The sequence below is a fragment of the Spea bombifrons genome, chromosome 7, assembly GCF_027358695.1.
Source record: "Spea bombifrons isolate aSpeBom1 chromosome 7, aSpeBom1.2.pri, whole genome shotgun sequence".
In the NCBI taxonomy this organism is placed as follows: Eukaryota; Metazoa; Chordata; class Amphibia; order Anura; family Pelobatidae; genus Spea; species Spea bombifrons.
The window spans coordinates 5,174,825-5,198,857 of NC_071093.1; the positions used below are offsets into that span (position 1 = coordinate 5,174,825).

Sequence of the window (24,033 nt, forward strand, 5' to 3'; positions counted from 1 at the left end):
GGTGAGAAAATGACTACATAGAAAGTGGAAGAACGGCCCTTGGGGGAATAGCCTATGTAGGCATTTCAGGAACCTTAGCAGACCTTTGAAGTGTAATTTTTGAATTAATGACTGGTATTTAGGCTACAGTCCCGTTAAGACAAATTTTAACCCCTTAAGGACAATGGGTTGTCCTTAAACCCATTTTAAACAATGCATTGTGAGCTCGTACATGTACGGGCTTTGTCATGGAGGGGTTAAAATATGCAGAACACAAAAAGTGACGCGCGCCTAGACTAATAATATTTGTCTTAAAATGAAAAAAGTATAGATGAAAATTCAAGGAAGTCTACATTTTGAGCTTTTTCATTAAAATTAGCAATTGATAATGTATTAACATTTGTAAAATTCTAGCCCTAATAAATATTGTGTTACACGAATGAAAAAATAATGAAAGAATTTTCATGTTCAATTAAAATGTAACACTTCAATGCAACGATTCAGATTTGTTAAGGAAGGAGGAAAAACCTCAATACAAATAGGAAAATTTATAAAAATATGCATAATTATCCGTGAAGGGCTTAATATGTATTTTAATTGAAATGTAGCTGAATACCACATATTTCGCCTTCGTCAGATCCATCAGGACAATCTCTTCTCCCATTGCAAAGCTTCTCAGGCTGCAGGCAGATGGAGGTATCGTTAGCACAAGGGTATTTTGGTGGTCCACACATATAACCTTCGCAATTATCCTCATCTGAATGGTCCTCACAATCAATATCTCCATCACATACCCATGCATTGCTAATGCATCTCCCTTGGAAAACAGAAACAACACAAATATCAGAAACACAATGAAACACATTATTTTTACTTGGATGAATTAGATTTAAACTTAAAATAAATGATTTACGCGTCTTAAGTTGGTATTGACAATGTTTGGAAATGTTTAGAAGATCTGTCACTATTGGAATAGTCAGATCTAGATCTAGATCATATTTTTTTCCCCAGATTACATTTTTTTAACAATATTATTTTAGAAATATGGCATTTAAATTACAAATTGACACATGAGGCATATTAGAGTAAAAATAGTATTTCTGAAAAAATAAATTAAAAATAATTCATGTGTGAAGAAAATCACATTATTCATTCTTTATATAGCCTTACAATAATCAGTGATAAATAAATAGCTTTTCAGATTGCATTCTGTAAACATTATATTTACAACCCCACATCACACAGAAGGAAAAAAAAATCTTAGGAAAAAAAAAATATTGCATTCGATCTCATTGGGAAAAGAAAAATTAGTATCTACATATTGTGCACATATAGCATGTAAACTATTTGATATATATATATATATATGATTTCTTCAGATCAAACATACATTTCCTTGTACATTCTAGCTTTGTTAGTACATAAGAAAACATGTTTAAAGTTTTTAACGTTCTAAAGAATCAGGGAAATTGATTTTTCTTCTGTTGCTGCTTCGGTGACTGTAAAGCTGGTTTAGCTTGTGTATTCTGTTAGGGTCAATTGCCTAAAATGTCATATGGGAAAAAACCCAGAAAGGGAATACTTTTTTAGTATGATTAGCCAACATCAAGAGAAAGAGGAGCTGCAACTTAAATTAAACTCCATGTTGTGGTAAATAAAGTACTTTAGCCTTCCATAAAAAAAACCTAAAAAACATGAAGCTGGGTCTTAGACGCAGGTAAATTTCCAAACTAGGATAAGTCAAAAAAACAAACAGTAATCAACTAGTGCAACCGTTCAATTATATGTTCAGTGTTCTAATTGTCTCTAAATTCAGCCCATTTAGAATGCCAATTTCTTCCTGCTTTAACCTGTTTGTACCCCTTAGGATGTACTAGTGTATCCTTAAAAATGGTGCCAAGATGCCCATGCCAAGGGACATCTTCCTGCTGCCACACAGGAGATCAAACTCGGACAACCACTATGAGCAACTTGGCCTGGGAGGAACATGGATTTGAGTCCTCCTGGCAAAGGGCAGGCCAAGGTACACCTGGAAAGACCAATGGCTTTGGTGCCAGGATTTAACTTTTAAAGGTCCGTAAGAGCGACTCTATTGGCAATGGAATGTTACACTAGTAATTTATTGTGTTTTTGTGTTTTATTAATGTGTGATTTGATAACGGTAATTGTAAAAACTGTTTTCCTTGTAGTAACATCTGAAAGACGTATCCTCCTGCTGAGAGTGTTTGCTAGAACACTGCTTTCTATTCCTTTCCAATCAAATCTATTGATCATGATCTTTTACCCAAGGTGCTTGGGTTTCATATACATAAAAAGTAACATGTAATTAAAAGTTAACAAAGTAATCCCTAAACAAACAATTCCAATTAAAAGCAAAAGTTACAAAAAAGTGTCGCTTTCTTCCAAAACAAATAAAAATGTCACAATTGTTTTTTTTTCTATTATAGTTATATTAAAAACAGCACCTAAACAAATAACCTATAGAAGGCAGATAAAAAAGTATAATGAATTTCCTTAATTAGGGAATTAATCATGATCTTGGAATAATATCGGACTTTACTACTTCTCGGTATATATGAGTCCCTAATGCATGTTTCTCACAATGTAACACTTCTGATCGATTTTAAACAGGCTTTCTAGAACATACAGCATCTGGTATGCGTAGGATTCACTAAAATAGGCTTTCCAGTTTATTACGCAGATATCTGCGTTTAAGTAGATGATACTGACGCATCGCTGCTATCCTGACCTAGGCGTTATTAATAGACGTCACAGCCAATCTACAAGAGTAAGACAAGAACGAGCCTAATAGCTGATGTAACATAGAGCTACTGCCAACAAATTGGCCATATCCCAAAACAAATTTGATGCTGCTTTCCTCAACATCTTGTTTTATAGATGCAGCAGACGCCATAATATGTTTGTTTGTTGGATTTTCTTTCATCTTAATGAATATAAAATGAGTTCCTTAAAAAATATTCTTCAACTCAACGAAAGAAACACATTATCAAGCAGATCTCCGATGTCAATGGAAATAATATAATCTGTCCAGTACGTTTCACTTTATAGCCCCGGTTGGAAATCTGTTAAAGATACACGCTTATTCTGCATATGTTTTTATTAGGTAGCAACATAATAAACCTACAGTGTATTTGTTAATTATACTAATAGCGTACCTTGAATTCTAATGAGTTCACTGATTTTTTTATTGTCATTTTTTTAACATATTCCACCAAAAGCAAATCATTTATTTATAATCCATTCCACTGTTTTTCTATTATTATTATTGTAGCCCCCCAAAAATAAAAACCCTAAAATTGCATAAATGACTGCAGATTTCAGAAAAGCCAAGGTCATTTTTACATAAATATTTTTTTTACTTCCTATTCTATAGTAGTGTCTGAGACAGAATAGAAGCTCGTAAACAAGACCAAGACATTTGATTAACTTTTTGCTGCCAATTATTTAAAAGTGACCAATGTGAAACAAAAAGATACTCTCATTGCTAACACTGAACACTGCATGAAATAATAATATGGATAATCTTACTGTTCCGGCACCTGTGATGACATACTTAATCCTTATTACTTAGCTGCACTTTCGCACAAGAATTATAGCGGAATTTCTAAAATGTACCATCGCCTCTGTGAAACACTTGAATTATTTATTCTATTTTAAGTATCACTAAAGAGGAAATACATCTCAATTATATTTCAACTTTATGGGAGAATTACCAGCTGTTTCGGTTACAGCCAAGCAATTGTCAGGTAAAATTTATGTTTGTTTACTTGCTATTTTTCTTTGGATATGTGCAAATGTAGCAGTATCTACACACGTGCCTGGGGCTTTCCAGGTGCCGTCGGTTCCAGATGGCGGCCGAACTGAACTATAGCACAACAACGCAGAATTCCTAAATACATGCGGTGAGACAATAAAAAAATACAACCTAAACGGAATGTCGTTTCAAAGGTAGTTGTTCCCTATGAAACACCCGCGACCACACAATGCTTTACTCTTGCCAAACATTTTTCAACCATAACTGGGGAAAAAAAAAAGATTAACAATATTTATTTCCCTCGACACGTACATAATTCATTTTTTTTTCAATATAAGATTGGTAATATTTTGGCATTTTAAGGTTATTTTTGTCTCCATCCAGATCAGTGATGGGGGGATATAGTGGACAGGTTGCCATTGATGTCTTTAACTTATCATACAATTTGAATGACTAGATGATGTGGATTTGTCAGATGCCCAGCACCCCACATTATATTTAACATGAAGCCATCCCTTTTTGATGCATAATTATTTTTTTATTAGAGGAGGATTATGCACTGGAGACTTTAGCTGGAGGAGAAAGATGGTGAAAATATCGTAGGGCTTGTAATGAATAATAATTCTGGATTCGCAATAGGAAACACCAACTCGCAACACAGCAAGGGATATGCAACTTCTAAAGTGAAAACAATAGACATTTTGAAATTGACAGATACACACTTGGAGTGATTTTGAAATATTTCAAAGGGCAGGGTAAAAGTAATTAGTGAAATAAATGAAAAAACAAAACTATAAGAAATATGAAATTCCAAATCATCAAATGTACAATACCTGTATTTTTGCACGCAAATTTTGTCTTAGCATCACACTGGCGGAGAGGCCCTTTGCAGCCTCTTTCATCACTTCCATCTTCACAATCCTTTTCTCCATCACACAGCCACAATTCGGGGATACAATTTCCATCGGGGTGGCACTGGAATTGATTTCCTTCACATGCTCCAGAGACAGGGGATGCTTAAAAGAAAAGACATGGCTTCTGTTTTAGGCAATGTGACACAACTTATAGAAAAACATATTGTATCACCATGAATTTGCCATTATGTCTATTGTCTAATAACTCTCTTTCAACAAAAGTTGGATGTATAGGGGGGTGCTTGCAAATATCGTACTTTGGAGTGGCTGCCATTTTTTCTCGATCATATCTGGCCTCCCTGTCTTCACCAGTCCCGTCCTACTGTCAGCACAAATAGAAAGTCAAAGGTCCTTCAGCAGTCTTTTTGAATTGTGTCCCTAGCTCTAGTTATTGCGTGCCACTTATACCTCTTTAAAGATATTATTGGAAATATCTTGTGACAATGCTAAAGTTCCATAAACTTTGATATGGAAGCAAGATGGCAGCTCCAACACACAGCAAATCAAAATACAAAATCTGAATATTTTTTTATGCCATTTCTAAACTGAAAAAGAAAAACGATAGGTTTACTAATTAGGGTGAGAGATAACCTGGAATGTGACAGTTCCCCTTTAAGTAGCGAAAATGTCCGTATAATTATGTGTTAGATGAGAGTATACGCAGCTAGAACAAGGATCAATTTTAATTGCTCACAAAGCCCTTTGAAGGTTTCTTATGATCTTGCTTTTAAGATGGAGAGTCTGTTTACTATCATTTCCATTAGAATTTGTGATTTTCACACTATATCAAAGCAGGGTGTTATGATGAAAGGGGACAAGATACCTTTATAAACAAATTACACAAAAAAAGCCATATTGACATTCCACTGAGCCTCCAAAGAACCTACATCAACAAATATTTCTGCCCTGAAATGTCTTTACTAGAGCTGTGTTACTACGAAAAATGTGCAAGAAATGCGTCTTAATTAGCAATTAGTTCAGTTTACAACAAATCCTCAAAACACACATATTGTATTAAAAGTGATCTTTTCGCATGTCGTTTTTAACACTAAAATATATTAAAACATTAGATGAATAGTTATTTTGTTTTTATTTGTGACATCATTCTGACTCTGAAATCCATGAAAATATATCCACAAATTAAGTCATTTACAAATAAATATTTATTTTGTAGAATAACATTTTTAAAGTGTATGCTAATAAAAAATAACGCAAACTTGTGTTTCTTCACTTATAGTTCTCAGGGTTGTCATGATTATTGCTCCCCATTAAGCTGGTCTTTATCTTTGGAACTGATCCCAGCTTCATTTAAGTAGATAATATGCATGATTATCATAAAACAATAATAACGTATACTGCAGTACCAGGTGTTACTTGAGGCTTGTTACCCTGGAGGCCTACTCTTTTGTTAATCCACCCCAGTACTGGCTAAAGTAATACCAATACATACAGACATTGACTAACTTTTGTTTAGGACATACTTGACACATTTAACTTTATTTTTAGTTATCAAAGTGTTTGTGCTGTGACTAATAATATATTATTCAATATTAATGAAGTCTTTTACAATGAAGACTTGTCTTAAAGTGTCAAAACAACAAACAAATACTTTGAGTTTCAGTGAGAGGGCATGAACGTGTTCAGCATGGGAATCCATAAAAAGAATATCTTTGATATTTCTATTTAAAATAAATAGTATTTTTTAATACAGGCACCTGCCAAGGTCAACCTTTTTTTGCCAATTTAGCAACTTCGGTAATAAAATTTGAACATCTCAAAGACTTTGCAAAGTGTCATAAAATGCAGTTTTTCTTAAAACTCTTATTGTCCAACAAATCTGCTTTACCGAACTGTCTACCATTGGCTTATTTTCCGTCCATATCCTTCATTGACTTTGCTCTGTTTGGTCACCATGATACGCAAATCAGGATTTTTCTGTTTATATGGCATGTGGGAATACAAATTGCAAGAAGTGGAGAAACACCTGTTCATAAAGTAATCATAGGGTGAGCTGCAGCCCATTCATGTTAACTAGTTTCATACTCATTATATTTGCCCAACCCATGGTTGGTGTTATAAAAGTTCAACCCTCTACCCACCAGCCATAGCAGAGAAGGTAACTCAACCTCAAGCTTCATAGCATTCCTAACCTCAAGTCTAGACGACCAAGCATTTACAAGAGATCCAAGCCAAAAGATCAAGAAACACCTTTAGACCTTGAAAAAGTGCATCAAGCAAGGTCACTTTCTCTAGACTATGCCTTCACCTTAGAAAGAGCATCTAAAAGTTATTCTGAGATGCAAATGTATCTGAGACCAGTTCATCAGGGAATCGGGCAATCATTTATATGGCCACTCTCCACCTGAGCAATACCTGGTATTCAAAATGAAATTCTCCAATCAACATTTATCATAAAAAACGTAATATAATCACCATTTAAAAACATAAGACCTAAAATGTTAACTGTATTCATAATTGCATTTGTAAAATGACATACAGATTACATTGGAGTTGTATTGTTAAAAAAACTGTTTATATAAATATCTTGTAAAGTTCTTTCCATAATATATCCGTTCAAGCACATAAAACAGTTGCGTTACTAAAATGTTTGTTTATCTTTAAAAATGCTTAGCCATTAAAGTCGTTAACTAGGCTATCATTGCAATCTTATTCCACACATGTGTAGGTAAGAGCTTTATAATGATTAATTTGGTGTGTGAGTATAGCTGAGATTTATACGCCTTACAATTAACTTAATGCCGGTGCTCATACTACGAACATACTGTGTCGATACTTAAAAACATCATTTAAATGTAATCAGTGCTCAATCTGGACAATTTAAACCCTTTTATTGTAATCTATAAAAATAGTAACTCATTTGATTGTGGAAAAAGAATAAACATGAACACACAGTTTTGCTTTACTGGGACTCTCTTTTTTTTTTCCCAGTACGATTGCCAAATCTTATTTTGAGAAAGTAATATTTAATTTTGATAGATCTTAATGGCATTTAATCATAATTTAAGGCTCATGGTCAGTGTTAAAACGTGACATTTCTAGTTAATTTCAATTTGAAATAGGACTGAGATATTACAAATGCTCTACAATAACCCCCAATTAAATTATCAAAAGAGGGCAGGGGACCTTTCCTTTTGAGTAAGGCGAATTGCATTACAAAAAATGATGGACATAAATTCTTTATTATATCTAGCTCATCCATGGAAAGCCTCTTAAAGAAGTAAAATCTAATAATCTGAGATATTCTGGCACATGATTCATGGGTTTTGCTTTCTATAAAGAGTAAAAACATTTGTCTGTATAATTTACCATTACCTTAAACCACGTGACTCAGCACACCAGCTCTTAAAGAGTTAACCCACTCTTGGTACGCAAGACCAGATAACATCATATTTACTGTATCTGAAGGAGTGATTACTAAATTACCAATTTGGGGGGGGGTGGAATCTAGTATATTTAAATAATCCTGGAAAATCCATAGCTTCTATTGGCCAGCAAAGTTGCTACAAAGCCTATTGGGTAACCAACCTACACGTTACTTGACCACTGTGTTTTTCTGAATAAAAAACATATCTCCTATAATGAAAAATAAGACACTTAAAACTCATGATGCTGTTTATAAAAAATGATAAACATCCATCCATTTACTGGTTATTTCATAAATTATGTAGAAATATAGCATTTGATGGTAGATTAATCAATTTTTCCCCCCAATGTAAAACACAAACCTTAATCGGTCCTTGGTCTTGTCTTAGATTTAGGTTAGCTTAATGTCTACCCCTAGTTTTATGTAGAGTCTCCAACAATCTCTCTCCTGTTTCTTCCACAAGCATTTATATCACGTCCTCTCTTCTTTCTAATGGAAGTGCTAGGTTGATGCTAAAATAATGACCTATTTTTGTTCTTTTTTACTGTTTATGTACAGTTTTAAGGTTTAGAAAGTGTTCAACATACTCTTCTTCACACTGTATGATGTAGGTATAACCCAACTGGTTGAGAGTGCGGATATTGGTAAAAAAAAGAACAAAAATATAAAATGTGAATGTAGCTGGTTTTATGGCATTGTCAAGTAAACTTGTGTGATCCTTGGTCCGAAACCTAATTCAATTTGCATTGCATGTTTCATTGTAGAAATTCATCATTTCAGTATTCATTCCCTTTTAATGAAAACGAACCTTTTGTACGTACTCAATTCAACTTAGGTGTACCCGTTTCAATCATTATTATATTTCTATGTTGCTCTTTTTTTCTGTTTTAAATACAAGAATGATCCAAAAGGACGAGTAAAGGCGCTTACATGAAAATATTATTTTCTTTCAAAGCTTCTGCAATCCCGTGGCAGTAAAAACTGAGCTGATTTATTAAAGTACATAAAAGCTATGGCTTTCAAGGGGATTTTATTCTCCCATAAATCTTCCATTATTTTCTGCATTTGTTTTTGCATTCACTTCATGGATATACAATTCTTTCTTTTTTGTGTTTTAACGGCCGACGCACATATCCTGCAGATCCGAAAATGTATCAATGTAATTAGGAAGCAGAAGCTCTGTAGAGTAATGGCCGTCCTTTCCGACTTCAGCCGACGATAAAAACCTGCTATTTTTAACAGTCGTAAACACCAATCATTATCAATCAGTATTGACTGTAGACAACTCCCCTTCCTAAACTTAAGAGGCAAATAAAGACCAAAAAAACCTTACCAGCACACTGCAAAGAAAGGAAATATCTTGTGGTACTGCTAAGATACCGTGACCGACTAACAAAAACGTCATGTTATATTGTAAAGAAGGGTATATGCCATGACCCTCTCAGAAAACACAAAAAAGGCCCGTTTCTGTTTCCACATAATAGTCCACAAATACTGGCTATACAAAACGCTTTAGAGGTGGCTACAGGAAGGACACCCTGACAAATGCCCTATTCACAAAGCACTGAAACACGGAACCCGACTTAGATACCATGTGAGTTTGGACTCCGGCCATATATTATTGTACCCCTAGTTGAAAAGGGTTCCCCGACCCATGAGAATATTTTTCTATGCTCCGCTAGGACTGGCCACAGTTTCAGCCGACTAGGAACCTTGCAGATTTTAGCTAAGACAAGGGTTACGTTGACCCTTCACAAAACAACACACACAGTTTGGGCTGATCTGAGTCAATCTAGCTACAACACTTTGCTTTGACTGGTAAACAGTAAAAAATGAAATACAAATTATAGATGAACCAGTCAAATCAGTAATCCACAAATGAAATCCATATTTGTTGGCCTGGATGTCTTTCAGTGGAGTCGATTTGCCCGTTTTCTATTATTTCTGAAACTTTTTTAACCATTATGATGTCAGAGAAAATAAAATATAATTTGCCTTTATCATTTATATAGAAAATATTTTATTATTGTTAATATTACAGAAAACAAGCAAAGCTATTACTAGTTTTGCTTGGGGAGGTTTTCGCACCTTTTCGAACCCAGATGGGTTTGGCACAGAACTAAAACTAGCTAAGTTTTTGATGTTGGCAAATGGGAGTACATTAGAAGCCCTGCCAAATGTTTTACACGGAAGCAAATTAAGGCTGAATAGGGGTGCAAATTCTTTTTTTATTTAAATAACAGGACAGTGACTGGTTCTTGATGTTGTGAAGCCGAGATTTTGTAACACTAATATTTTGGTTTTTGGTAGCACCAACCTGTCTTAGAACAGTTAGCATTTATTTCATCGCTGAAGTCTTCACAGTCATTATCGCCATCACAAAGCCAGTGTCCTGGGATACATCTTCCGCTGGCACATCTGAACTGAATATCAGAACAGGAGTCTAAACAGCCGACCTCATCGCTACCATCACCACAATCATCGGCTGAAACAAAAAAAAGGCATATTCACACAGATACACACATAGCATTACTGTAAATGCCTAAATATTTTTTGTATATTGAAAAAATGCAGTTTGATCATAGCCCGTGGGCCTAAACATGGAAGCATGCAGAGATACAATTTTAATTTAGGTTTTATGGAAAAATTCGAACTATTATTGGAACTGTTTTCTTTTTATAAATACTGTAAACTTGGGGGAGATGAAACATATTTTCTGGCCAAAGCAGTTATTAGAAGTAGTTAGAGAAAAGGGCAACATTTACTTTTTAACAGATACTAAATAAATGGCTCAAATTCTAAAATACTTCAGGTTTTCAGCCGTCCATTTTTCAATTATTGTTACGTTTATTACATTTCAAGGAACGGAATATTTGAATATCCAAGCATTTACTTACCTGAATCGCATTGCCATTTGACGCTAATACATCTGCCATTTCCACAAGCAAAATGAGTTGAAGGATCACAAGTCTGCAGCTCTGTGCAAAAACGAGATACATTTTAATTAGGTTATTGCTGTAAACATCACATTTTTATAATGCACTTTTTTGTGCTATTAGTAGTTTCCCTTAACCTTTGAACATCCTTTGAAATATCTATCTCCCCTAAACATTAAGTTAATTACCGTTTACAAGGTTGTTCCATAAAACAGAACGGTCTTTCATAACGTACAGTAATTGGACTCTATAAAGACTATACAATATTGAATAAAAAGTAAAATAATAACATGACTATATAATGTGGATTCTGTCATAACTTGTTTAATCTTCAAAATATGTTTCTTTTTCTCCCACCTACAGAATTTCTATCTAGATTCTCGGAATTCAGCGATATTCCGTAAAGCATTACGCAACTGATTCTTCCACCTACACAACGTGACTACGAGATTATAGATGTTCTGTCTTTTCTTTTCTCTTCTTCTGTCCTTTTTTTTCCCTTGAATTAACTTTTTGAGTGGTCAAAAGATCTAGATGAGCCCAGACTGGCCATCGGGGACACTGGGCAAATAAAGTCACAGAAACTAATCTAATATTTATATAATGAACACCTTTCAAAACCAAGCCGTTGGCTTATGACAAAAGCTTCAGTTGTGAGATTTTATAAGAATGACTGTTCCACATAACCCAGTAACAAAAAAGATTAAACATCATATTCCTTCCTTTCAACACAATTTTTTTTTTTGCTGAATACAAACTTTGGTTTCTAAAAGAATACAAAAGAAGCTGTTAGTTCGATCTATTCAAAAAGTATTTTGTGGCACTTACAATTCACAAAAGGTCCTTTGCTGTAACTCATGTATTGTACATGAGTTTAAAAACATGAATTTTGTTAAACTAGTATTGAAGTTACAGACTATTAATTAACAATTCACATTTCAAGGTCCTTTCATTGTAACCTCCAATGTTAAACCATCAAACTTTCTATCACACATGTAACGACAATGGCAATTATTTAATCTCCCTAAGAAATCTACAATTTGATACAAAGTAACATTATAATATGTTATTTATGTATCTGTGAATCTAGCTATTATGCATATATTTATTCTAGTGGAATTACCACTAAATGTCACAACCTACGCGAACCCAATGGCCACTGGCATTTCTAAGGGCAGAAAGTGCAACTCTTGGAGGATTAGAAAGAGGGATGCAGGTATGAGCATACCTGTGAATTCTCTGGGTTTAACCAGGAGTCTCTGGGGGAAGCAAGTCACTTCAAGTTATTGCTGCTAAAGGTGTTTTTACAAGCAATTGAATCATAAGGTGTACTAAGTTTCTTGCACATGGCTTCTTCATTTTGGCTTTATTTTTGTTAAATCATGTTACCTGTTAAGTCATGTGTTGTAGTCCAACTGAAATTCTATTTAACTAATTTTTAGACCTGCTTAGGGACAGATTAATGTTAGCATGTCCTGATATACCATAGAATTCAAAGAGAGTGTATTTTCTTTTTCACACAACTGTATACATTTAAAACCAGTCTGCCTTTAGTCAAATATCATAAGAAAATGTTGATAAACAAATGACATTTTTTCACCAGAGTTATAAAGGCAGCAATTTTCTACCAAGAATACACTATCCATTTATAAAATAGACTTCATACTCTTTATATTCTTAACCATATGATTTACCTCTCCACGTGTGACTAATGGTGAAACGTAAAAATTCTATTTTCTTCTGCAATGAGGAGGTTTCAAACATACCAGTAATTCCGCTGTCCTGTTTGCCACTGTTTGACATTATACAGACACTTGAAATCTTTAATCTAAAATACCCCCAAGGTATCTTCATCTGAACAGCTTAATGTTTTTTTGCAATTTAAATAATACATTGCTTGAGCGGTTTTATCACTCAGGGGAATAACAGTATAGTTGTCTCCATTAAATATTTGCTATTTATCTGTCTGATTCTGTGCGTTGTAGACATATTTCTGTGGTTTTTCTATGGAGTATTAACATTAATGCACAGTGTGGAATAATAGGATTTTTCTTTAAATCCATTGTTTAAAAACTATTCTTTACGCATTTTAAGATAAAATATAGGATCCGGTTGTCTGTTAGGTTTGTCTGTCTCTTTGAGAATATAGCATGCAGTTTGTCTTACTGAGCCTGTTCTTTAGTCTCTCTCCACATTTCCTTCTCCTTATTGGGACTTTCTCAGGGTAGTCTACTGGAGCTATCCCTTTTCTGGGGTAGAAGCCTAGCAAAGGGGCAGGACTAGCCATGCATGGGGTGGGAATAGCCCCAGACAGCCTTAAGGGGAGAGGGTGGCAGACGGCATGACAAACCACCGCTCCTCTGCCAGGAGATCCGGGAAAGCAGCTCTTCACCAGGAGACTTTGGTCAAACCCAGAGTTCCCAGAAGTGATTACAGTATTATCTGTCTTGTCCTCTCTCTCACATTCACTTTTCTTTTTTTTTCAGGAATGTTCACGTTTTCTATTTTTTATGACTATTTCTCTCCCCTGTTTAAAAATATATAGATATCACTGTGCTTTCAATTAGTTTACAACTGTCTCCCGTGGGCATCCAACATTGTATGACATAAACAGTGATGTCATACCCATTAACAGGCCTGTGGAATATGATGACACTTTATAAAGCAATGAATAATAATAATAATAATAATAATAATAACACAATGCATGCCGCATGCATAAATAATAGTGTATCTTACATGATGTCATAATATATTCTTCACAGAGAAAGACCCTTTTGCAGACAGCTGCCGTATAATAAGAATGTTGGCTGGAAGAGCCACAAATTCCATTTGCAATTTTTGAGCAAATGTGGTAGCTACTGATGTCCCACAGCTGTGATGATGTCATAATTCAAATACAGGGAAATCCTCTTTAACACATTAGTGCTTTTCCATTCTCAAATTGTAATATACTGTATATATGTATATATATATATATATATATATATATATATATATATATATATATATATATATATATATATATATATATATATACACACACACACACACACACACACATCGGGTTCTTTTAAATAAGTCGCTTTGAAATCAATTTGACAAAGTGGCAATCATTTTATACAAACAATCTGGCGATTTGCCCGCTTTTTTAATGATGCCTCACGCAAGGTCAGCAAGTTTATGGAAGCATAATTAAGCATCTGTTTCGGAATTTATAGAGGGCAACTTGAGTGGCTGCAATGTTGCTTTTTCGTGATATTTTGTTTACTTGTACTTTAAAAAAGTGCTGATTAAGCACAAGTACATTATTTATGAAAACTGATGAGATACAAGTTTTGTGAATATTACAAATCACGTTATTTAGTCCCTCATTAGCACTTTCCATTTAACCCAAACAAATCACAAACAAACTTTCTTATTTCTAAAGGATTAAAAGAAAAAAAAAGAAAAAATAATAATAATAATAATAATAATAATAATAAAACATGAATTCACCATTTTATATGGTATAGGATAAGTTCTCTTAATTAACAAAAAAATAAAAATCTTATTTTTTATGTAAAAGAAGCCTGAATAAGTATATCCCTTACAGGCATCCTGAAAGTCTCTACATTATTCTATATTTTGTGCTAAATTTAGCAGTGGGCACAATATTTAACTTTTTTCCCTTAATGTTAGCCATATTTAGATATATAACAGAGAAAAGCAATGGCATTTGAAAGGTAAATTATTTTTTGCCAAGAATACGTTTATCCAAAGATAGAATCATACAATTGAATGAAAAGGATTCTCATCTTGGATTTATTTATTTATTCATTCTTTTTATCCCATTTCTTTTGCCAGATTCTGATTAGCACTCAAAGTTATTGAAGGTAAGAAATACTTTACTTCTCATAGTAAATATTATAAAATAGCTAATCCTCAAAAGGTTAACAAAAAAACCCTTTTCAAACCTCTATGTGAGCTAAAGGTTTAATTAATCCAGATGTATTCACCACTCACTACTATTAAAAAGGCTTTGTTATTGTTAAAGCACCTGTATTTAAAGCTCAGGGGAGATCCCTGAGCCAGAAATAGAAAATATATTCATTCACACACTTATTCATTCAACTACAATCTTTTCCAAAAGTTCAATAACTAGAAAAAAAGCAGATTTATTTTTTAGTTTTTTGAGTTTGAAATTAAAACATAGTGAACTGTGGGGCTCCAATTTACTCTGAACCTTTAAAACCCCCAAATCTATATCTAAACATCGATTTACTTTCTATTAAAGGTAATAGAAGAAAAACAATTTTCGATTTTTTGTGTTTATTGAAAATTCATGTACGATTCTAAAGCCAAATTAAAGTCGTTGCTTTTCTTTGACAAAATGCACTTTGATGGAGCTATAAATGCAAGTGCTTCAATTATGACAATACAACCGAAAACCTTTAGTTTGAACCATTTCAAGGAAAAAACGTTAAGTTCAAACAAAGGAGAATGGCTATGGAATCTTAAATGTTGCACATGTCTATTCATAATACGAAGGAAAGAACACAATGTATCCAAGCTACATGCACTTAACACAAAGCACTTATATTTCAGAGCAGGAGGGTGGATAGATAGAAGGACAGACAAAGATAATGGTGTTAAGTCATTTTTATTCAAATATCATTGGTTAGCTATTATGAAACGAAGACATTTTTATGATTGAATTAAGCAAAGCTTAGAGTTTTTTGACATGCAATATTCGCCCCATCGGTTTTCCCAGTCTTTTCTACCATTTGCATGTGTTGTAAATGAATGGTCAAGTTAGCCATGTTTTAGAGAATAATGGAGATCATCGACCATACTTACCACATGATGCCATTTCATCTGATTTGTCTCCACAGTCATCTTCCTGATCACACAGCCAGGATTTAGAAATGCAGCGTCCATTGTTGCAGGAGAACTGATGAGGCTGGCATGTCCTTGCTGAATCAGATACATAGAGAGTTTTAATAAATAGTTTACTACAATTAGTTTGCCTCTTCTTTATTCTTCTTCTTTATATTACTAACTATAAATTGAGGTTTAACAAGTTAATATCCAGACCTAACTCCTTTCCCATTGGGCGTGACTAACCCTGCCTACTCAACAAGGTCCACTCCTTCTGAGTCTATATGAAGAGACCTTTGCACTATGATTCCTGAAAAGTTGCTATGAAAATGTATGCTACGAATAGTCCTATTGAGTCTATTCACTAAGAATTCAAGTGGTCAGTCGAGTGGTCATACTCGACTGATGTTACATGCCATCCCATCTTTGTTGCATTCAAAGGTGTCCAACTTTGAATTTTGGCAGTTTTAGGTGAGGGTATGCAACCTGAATGAATATATATATTTTAAAAGATCATATGGAAAGCAAGGACCCTATTCCTTTACTATCCTAATTACCCATTCTATTCCTGGTCAGATAGGAATTTAAAAGATGGAAAACCCTAGAGGTCATCTGTGATATGATTGTAATAAAAAATGTATTCTGGTGCACTGATACATTACAAAAAGGGGGTTTTGTTAGTTAAAGCCAGGGTTCAAATAATATGGCTGCACAATGTAGTAACATTTAGGCAATAGATGGTAAAAAAATGACTATTCTTTCATCTTATTCTATATATAATTTATATATATATATCTTTACTATTTTGTTCTGTTTTCTATTTATTTTAAATGTCACGTGATTTTTTAAACTTATATCAGATCTGTTATCTCTGTATGTGACGTCCTATATTTAAAGTGTAAAAGTGAAATTCGTTACTGTACAAGACCCAACAGAAAAGGTAAAAAAAAATATGTTTGGTAGCTTAATGTTCAGCTACCCAAATCAGATTCTCGCAAACCAAATAATATTTCTCTTGTAAATCCCTGCCACCCCTAACCTCTACAGAATACCAATCATCTCATAAGCACACCAGAGGGAAAACGCTGAGTAGATTATTAATCAAGTGCGAACAGGTAAAATAGATGTTGCAGTTAGTTTGACTTGTTTAATTATTAGTTTATAGCCTTTTATACACCATTAGCATAAAAAAAACAAGCTGAAAGGAAATATTTCATGATCCTCGCACCGAGGAGTAATTGAGAACAAATGTGATATAGGGCAGATCTCACAAGATGCTCATTGAGCCATGTCTTGGAAACACTCATGTCAACAAACTTTCATAAATGCTTCCATGAACCATGCAGTGTAAAAATCTGCACTTGGCTTCTGCTAATGAGACTCTGCAAGCCTTGTGAGCGTAATTGACTGCCCTGTGGAATCTCAGGTTTCTCTACATTTTCATTAGCGTTATGAAAGTTATGTATTTGAATTAATATTTTCACTATTGATAAAAGCTTTACCTGCTTGCCCGTCAAAGACATCACAGAAAATGATATCGTTTTTACAATCTTTTTCCTTGTAGCCACAACAAAGACATAATTCTATCTAAATTTGGAGAGTTCTGCAGATTAGAAGGACGGCTGCTCCCATAGTATTTGCATAAATAAGGTTTTTTTATGCATATGTATTATTTATTCTGATCAAAAAATCTTAATATAGGGCTGCTTGATATACTGAACTGTTCAATATGAAATTTGAGAAAAATGGCATTATACATTTAGGTATACCCTGAACACCTCCTATTCTGCAAAATTACTCCATAGGTCGGGGGATAGCCTCGGAAAATCTTTACTGCCCTATATCAGAAAACTATAATTTGACTTGCATGCTTATAAAATAAGGAATTTAGGGCATTTGACTCTAAGCAACACATTCCTATTTTACAAATAAAGATTACATATTACGTTATTTTGGTTTTATTTGATGGATTTTTTTTAAACAATTTGTATAGTTTATAAAAAATATATATATTTTTAGCCTTATAAAAGAAGCTTCTCAGAAGTAGGTAAATCTGTGAAAGGTGTTTTCAATGTTGATTTAAAAAAAAGGAAAACACATTTTTGGTAGATTTTGCAAACTGATCTTTATCATTTGAGTTTTTGTTGAACGATAGACACTGGTTTAATTAAATATATAATTTCTGCCATTTTGACATGTATAGATACACGGAAGGAAACATGTTACAGGGTAGGGGACATTATAGTATAAAGGCTAGTATTTAATTTGTGTATCATTACCCATTATTGTGTATTACAGTATAAAGGCTAGTGTTTAATTTGTGTATTATTACACATTATTGTGTATTATAAAATAAAGGCTAGTATTTCATTTGCTCGACATACTGTCTGCTTCATGATTTATGCTTTCAAATACCGGTTCCATTGAGCATGTAGAACCTTGTTTAAATCGAGTATTGAGCGAGTCGGCCCATATGGAAGGATTCTGTTCCAAATTACTTTGGAAAGCTGAGTCAGGCACAAGGAAGACGTAAATTATAATTTGTATTCCATCCTTAGCAGCACTAAACTCTGAATTAATTTAAGCCGGCAATAATCTTATCATCGGCATTAGTTGGGAGTGACGACCTGAATTTTTATGAACCTGGACGTCGAAAACTAGATTTAAAAAAAAAAACTCTGCAAACTTTCTTTTCTTCTTCTTTTTCTATTTTTTTTTACCTGAACAGGTCTCGTTTGATTCATCTTCATTATTTCCACAATCATTTGCTCCATCACAAAGCCATCTCTTGGGAATACAGCGGTTACTTTGGCACTTAAATTGATCGCCTGGACAGCTGTGGTTCCCTAAGAAAAGAAGAACGGAATTTGATGGTGTTTGGGGCATGGAGGGTACGGAATAGAAAGCGCGGCTCGTGAATTAGAACAATCAGAATGCATATTAATATAGATCCAAAGTTTTAATACAGAGAAGAATGTGTATTCTAACATGTATTTTATTAACTGGGGAATAAAGATACAAATGAGTTTTTAATGGCATTTTGTTCAAGGGAAAAATGGATGCTACTGAGGCATTTGTCAACACTAAGATAAGCTTTAATTCCAGAAACAATAGATCATAATTTATAAATTGTTACAACAAAATGGTAATCAGTTTTTTTTGTTTTTTAAATGATTCATGCTCCCTAACGTTAAGCCAAAAACGGGAGCTTTTTCATCACAAGCCGGATAGAGTTTAAGTTAAACATTTATTTTGTTGTGATTGTAATGGCTTTCTAACTAAAGCAAAGAATTCTGTACAAGGATCGGACCATGTTCAGTAAATATTAAATGAAAAACAGATGTTTTTGTGTGATTTATGGATTTTGAAAGAATGGAAATGAGTAGGACATATTGTAAGTTATTTTTCCATTGTAAATCTATCCGTTCGTTATGTTGGCCATAATTTTTAAGGGCATTCAACGTTTGGTGATTCTGTTGAATGGAGAAAAAAAAACTATTTGTTTCTTTCTTCAGAAATTATTCTAAGATTATTTGAGTAAAAAAAAACAAAACACAGAGATTCTTTAATTGATCTATAACTCCTTATTTGATCTGTGTTTGACCTTTACATTGTTTTGACTGGTTTGGTTTTGTATGTCTTTTCTCATATATCATAAGGGTTCATATCCCCTTATGGGGAGAACACCCCCAGATGAAGAAGAAGACTTAAGTCACTTGAATCATTGGCACTATTTTTAGTTTGTTTACGACGACAGTGGAGGCACCAGGGAAGTGGGGAAAAAACATGTTTGTCTAACGAGGCTGTTGTTTGGCATATTAGTAAAGTGACTACTTGATCTTAGTTCTCTGAGGTACTATAAAGCTTAACATAGTATATAATGGAATTAAATGATAAAAGGAAAAAGAGCATACAACAGCTTTCCATATCTTCATCACTCCCATCCAGACAATCATTTTCTCCATCGCACTTCCAGTTCACTTGGATACAATGGTGGTTTTTGCACTGGAATTCCTCCTGGTTACATATCTGTGGTGACTTTTCTCCAAAATTAACTAAAGAAATGAGATACATTTAAAAGTCAATTAAAATATTTTTATGAAATGTGCATTAATATGAATACAATAAGGAAAAAAAAACCATGTAATCGATCAATGTGAACACATAATAAACAAATTATTTTAACCAATTATTACTATTTTTGAATGTTCAAATGTTCTCGTTTAACTATATAACTTTTTCCAGACATCAAAGAGTTTATCCAAGAAAATGTAAATGTCATGGTACGTAACTGCCAACAAAAGGTCAGTGCTAACAAATTAGAATATACCGAGTCCCGGGGTTCTATATGATTTGCTGTCATTGTAATCCAAATTACATTGCAATTTTTATTGACTAGCATTGACTGCAAAAAAACTGTGATCAAAATAGAGAGCAAATAGATTCATGCAAACAATAAATAAGGGCCATGGGAGTGACGTTGACACATCCCACTCCCCATCCTATTCCCCTCCGACAATGGTGTCTGTTCTGTGATGTCAGCGGGACCGTCCACCTGCACTCCGCAAGGGGGAGCCAGAAAGTTCCAATATATAAGCACAACTACTTGGGATTCAAAAAAAGACCTATATTCTAGCCAATGGCTGGTGGGCACCAGGACTGGACTGATGATGCACAACGTATTCAGCCAATGCATAGAGTGATGTCGGCCAACGGGCACAACTGGGCATTTGTCTAGTGTGCTATATGGCCAGTCCAGGTCTGCTGGGCACACAACTATTGGCTGCTCTCAACTACATTTTTTATTTTTAGTTTTTATTTAAAACGAATAAGTACATTTATAGAAACATCATTTTAGTAATTTAGGTGTTTTTCTGGCATATTGAGATGACAATGCTTGGCTTACATGAACTATTCTAAAGTAAATGTGAACGATGTTGATTAAAAACAAACATCAAGGAATCTGTTGAGGTATTTCATTATTTTCGATTGAAAGAATTTGACTACTCAATGGCATGTGTGTATTTGATGGTGTTTTTTTTTCATTTTACTTCAGGGTCTTTTGTTTGAAGGCCAAAAAACACAAAGCACATAACAATGCTTAGCAGCACACGACAACAGTGAAGGTTACAATGTAAATAGTGAAAATGTAATGGAATTAAATGGAAAATGTAAGCAAATCTTACCATTTATGTTATTTCTGGTCTATAACTTAAATTATTGTAATTTGAAATAGAACATGAATAAGGGTGCTATTCAGCAAAAAAAGGTTTCAAGAAATACGTGAAATTACTGGGGTTCATAATAATCAAGGAAAATGGATACTAACCTCTGATTTTAATTAAATAATCCAAAGTTATTTAACATGATAAAATAATGTACCATTATATGTATAAACATGTTATAATACATGTTACAATATGTATTTAGAAATAACCCCATATAAAGTGTTTCTATTAACAAAGTACTCAATTAAGTATGCATATTATACATAAGTATTATTATTACTATTATTTTGTATTGATTAATATAGAGCTATATAGTAGGTATTATATCTTAGATTTTAAGGTAATATTAAACTAGCAATTATTTTTACGCTGCGGCATTTAAAACTATATTTAAAGTAGATTGTTCTGTTATTCACATCAAAAGAAAAAAAAAAGATACATAAAAGAATGTTTGATAAAGCCTTACACACACAACTTGCATTGTTTCCATCCAAATGCTGGTTATCCGCGCAACCACAAACTCTGCCTCCAGGAATCGCTAAGCAAAGCGTACCGCAGCCTCCATTGTTTACACGGCACGCGTTATCACCTGCAGGAAGAAGACAAACACCTTAGGATCCAATAACTTATCCTTAATGAGCTGAGTAAGGCAGAAATGCCATTATCGCACACACACAAAAAACATTTGTTTGGCAGCATAAGTATTGTTCCCGGAAACTTTCCCCTGAGCAACGTAGAAAAGAAATATAGGTTAAAAGTAATATTGGATCTCTGCGACTCTGCGAGGAAATCTCTGCTTTGATCTGGATGCTACAAGTAACTAACTCTTCCCCAACAATAATTTTTATATTATTATTATTATTATCTTAAAATGATTTATTCTGTTTGTTTTTGCTAATATATATATAAAATATATGTATTTCATTATTATTATCTTAAAATGATTTACTCTGTTTGTTTTTGCTAAAATATATATATAATTTTCTTTCCCCAGGCATTAAGTAATCCATATTTTGAACAAAGTAGTTAAATTAATTCAATTGTCATTAGTACCGAGATGCACAATCTGTACATGCAATAACATACCTTAACAATATTCCACCAGTCATAACAATTTATTATGTATGGGAAAATTGTCAAGTGATGTTACGGTCCTAACTCCTTAGACTGGAATATATCCGGCTGCGGTTTTCTCATTTTGAAACTTAAATTAAATTTTGTGTGTTTACAAAGCTTACAAATGAAAAGAACTAGACCAATGACTCCGCAAACACTATTTAAAATCATTTAACTTCGGAATCATCTTCAGATCAGATCTTTACTCCAACCACGAAAACTTTTATTATATAAATAAAGTGAAGAAGGGTTTCCAGCCACTACTATGTTTATTACATGACCTTGGAATTAAATGTATTATTCTGTACAGTATGCAAATCTGATTTCCTGAATAGGCAATCAAACATTCCCTATCTCTGCAAAAATACATATTTTGTGTCTTAAACTATATTTGCATGAAATTAAAATGGAAATTATTTTCATGAAGAAAAGGCTGAGGTATGAATAATTAAACAAGAACATAATATTGGTTGGTATAGTGGTAGAACTTTTAATTTAAACTTTTTCATTTCCCCCCAAAAAATTCCCAGGGAGAGTTCTTTATAATGAGTAACTTTGGGGAGTCTAAACCACAATTCACCATAAAACTTTTCTGCCAACTCCTGATTCAGTGAATGAATCTTCTGTTTTTCTGGAAATATCCATCTGTTTTTTTTTTAGAAGGTACCATATTGTGAGGTGAGGTGGCCAGATCTCAATTGACTTTATAGCTTTATGGCTGGTCAAGGAGATCAGAAGATCTTCCCAAAGCAGGATAATGGGTCAGTGCCCAAAAATGTGGACTGTCCCCAAACGTTATCAGTACTGTTGGGAGTTATGTGCTTATGGTCCAGACTAGACCGATGTGCCATCAGTAGTATGATCTACGTGCCATCAGTAGTATGTTCTACATTGAGTTGTTATTTTTTGGGGAAAAATATTCCCTTATTGCTATGTAAAATGTTGAGATGTTTCATTGTATACGCCATATTGTAAATTATGTTCAATATGGTTGCTACCAACGACGTGCCAATGATGAATGTACAGAATAGGAAGTACAATTCAAATAACAACTGTATGAACAGTATTAGGATCAGCAGTGCTTCTCAACATGAGCTTTAAAACAAACAGATGGCTATATGTGCTAATATCTAAGCCTACAGGCAAAAGAAGAAAGCAAGCTTCATTTAAATCATGTACTCGGTGGTGCTGCCAAAATGTCACATACTGGTAGTGACCTTTAAGAACATTTTCAGAATGTTTGCCATGAACGAAGCAGTTTCCAGTCCAGGTCTGTTTTTATTCACAGGCTGGACCATCGCTGATCAATACTATAGTACCAATGGATATTAAGATGAATATCTGTTCAAACAAGCAAAACAAGTCCACAATAAAAGGTAAGCAAAATTGTTGACCTATAGTCTAAAAATCATGTAGATTGCCTTTTTGCGCCTTGGAAATTTGGAGGGTGAAAAACCCTATTTTAGTCCAGAGTGTCAATGTCATGTCACGTGACATGCTACTTTCATCATAATGCAGGAAATGTTTCAGGAAGGATAAAACTGTTGCTTGCCTCGAGACATCAACAATAGAATATACAAAGTTTATGAACTGCTCCTGCAGGCAGCGTTCTTGTGGGGGGTTAGGAGAAAAAACCCAAGATATTCACGATACCCCACAGATACATTTCTCAATGTCGACTGATGTCCCAATACAAACATAGGTGTGTTCAATGTTGTCCAAATGCCATTGTAGAGAGCCATGGTATTCGAGTCAAACTAGATGTTTAAAGACGTTAATCTCAAACACCCATATAATGAACGTATTGTTAGTATATTTCTTCTTATACAATCTTATACAT

At 33.8% G+C, this 24,033-nt stretch overlaps 1 protein-coding gene across 1 annotated transcript in view; it reads right to left on the reverse strand.

Moving 5' to 3' along the window:
* The window catches only part of LRP1B (LDL receptor related protein 1B), a 557,319-nt gene that overhangs the window by 252,605 nt on the left and 280,681 nt on the right, over window positions 1-24,033 (reverse strand). The window contains exons 15-22 of the mRNA XM_053471115.1: window positions 21,544-21,666; window positions 19,764-19,904; window positions 18,570-18,695; window positions 15,829-15,945; window positions 10,951-11,031; window positions 10,371-10,538; window positions 4,588-4,770; window positions 596-796 (exon numbers count right to left, since the gene is read on the reverse strand). Coding sequence (XP_053327090.1) covers window positions 596-796; window positions 4,588-4,770; window positions 10,371-10,538; window positions 10,951-11,031; window positions 15,829-15,945; window positions 18,570-18,695; window positions 19,764-19,904; window positions 21,544-21,666 — 1,140 coding nt within the window. The remainder of the gene's footprint in view (window positions 1-595; window positions 797-4,587; window positions 4,771-10,370; window positions 10,539-10,950; window positions 11,032-15,828; window positions 15,946-18,569; window positions 18,696-19,763; window positions 19,905-21,543; window positions 21,667-24,033) is intronic.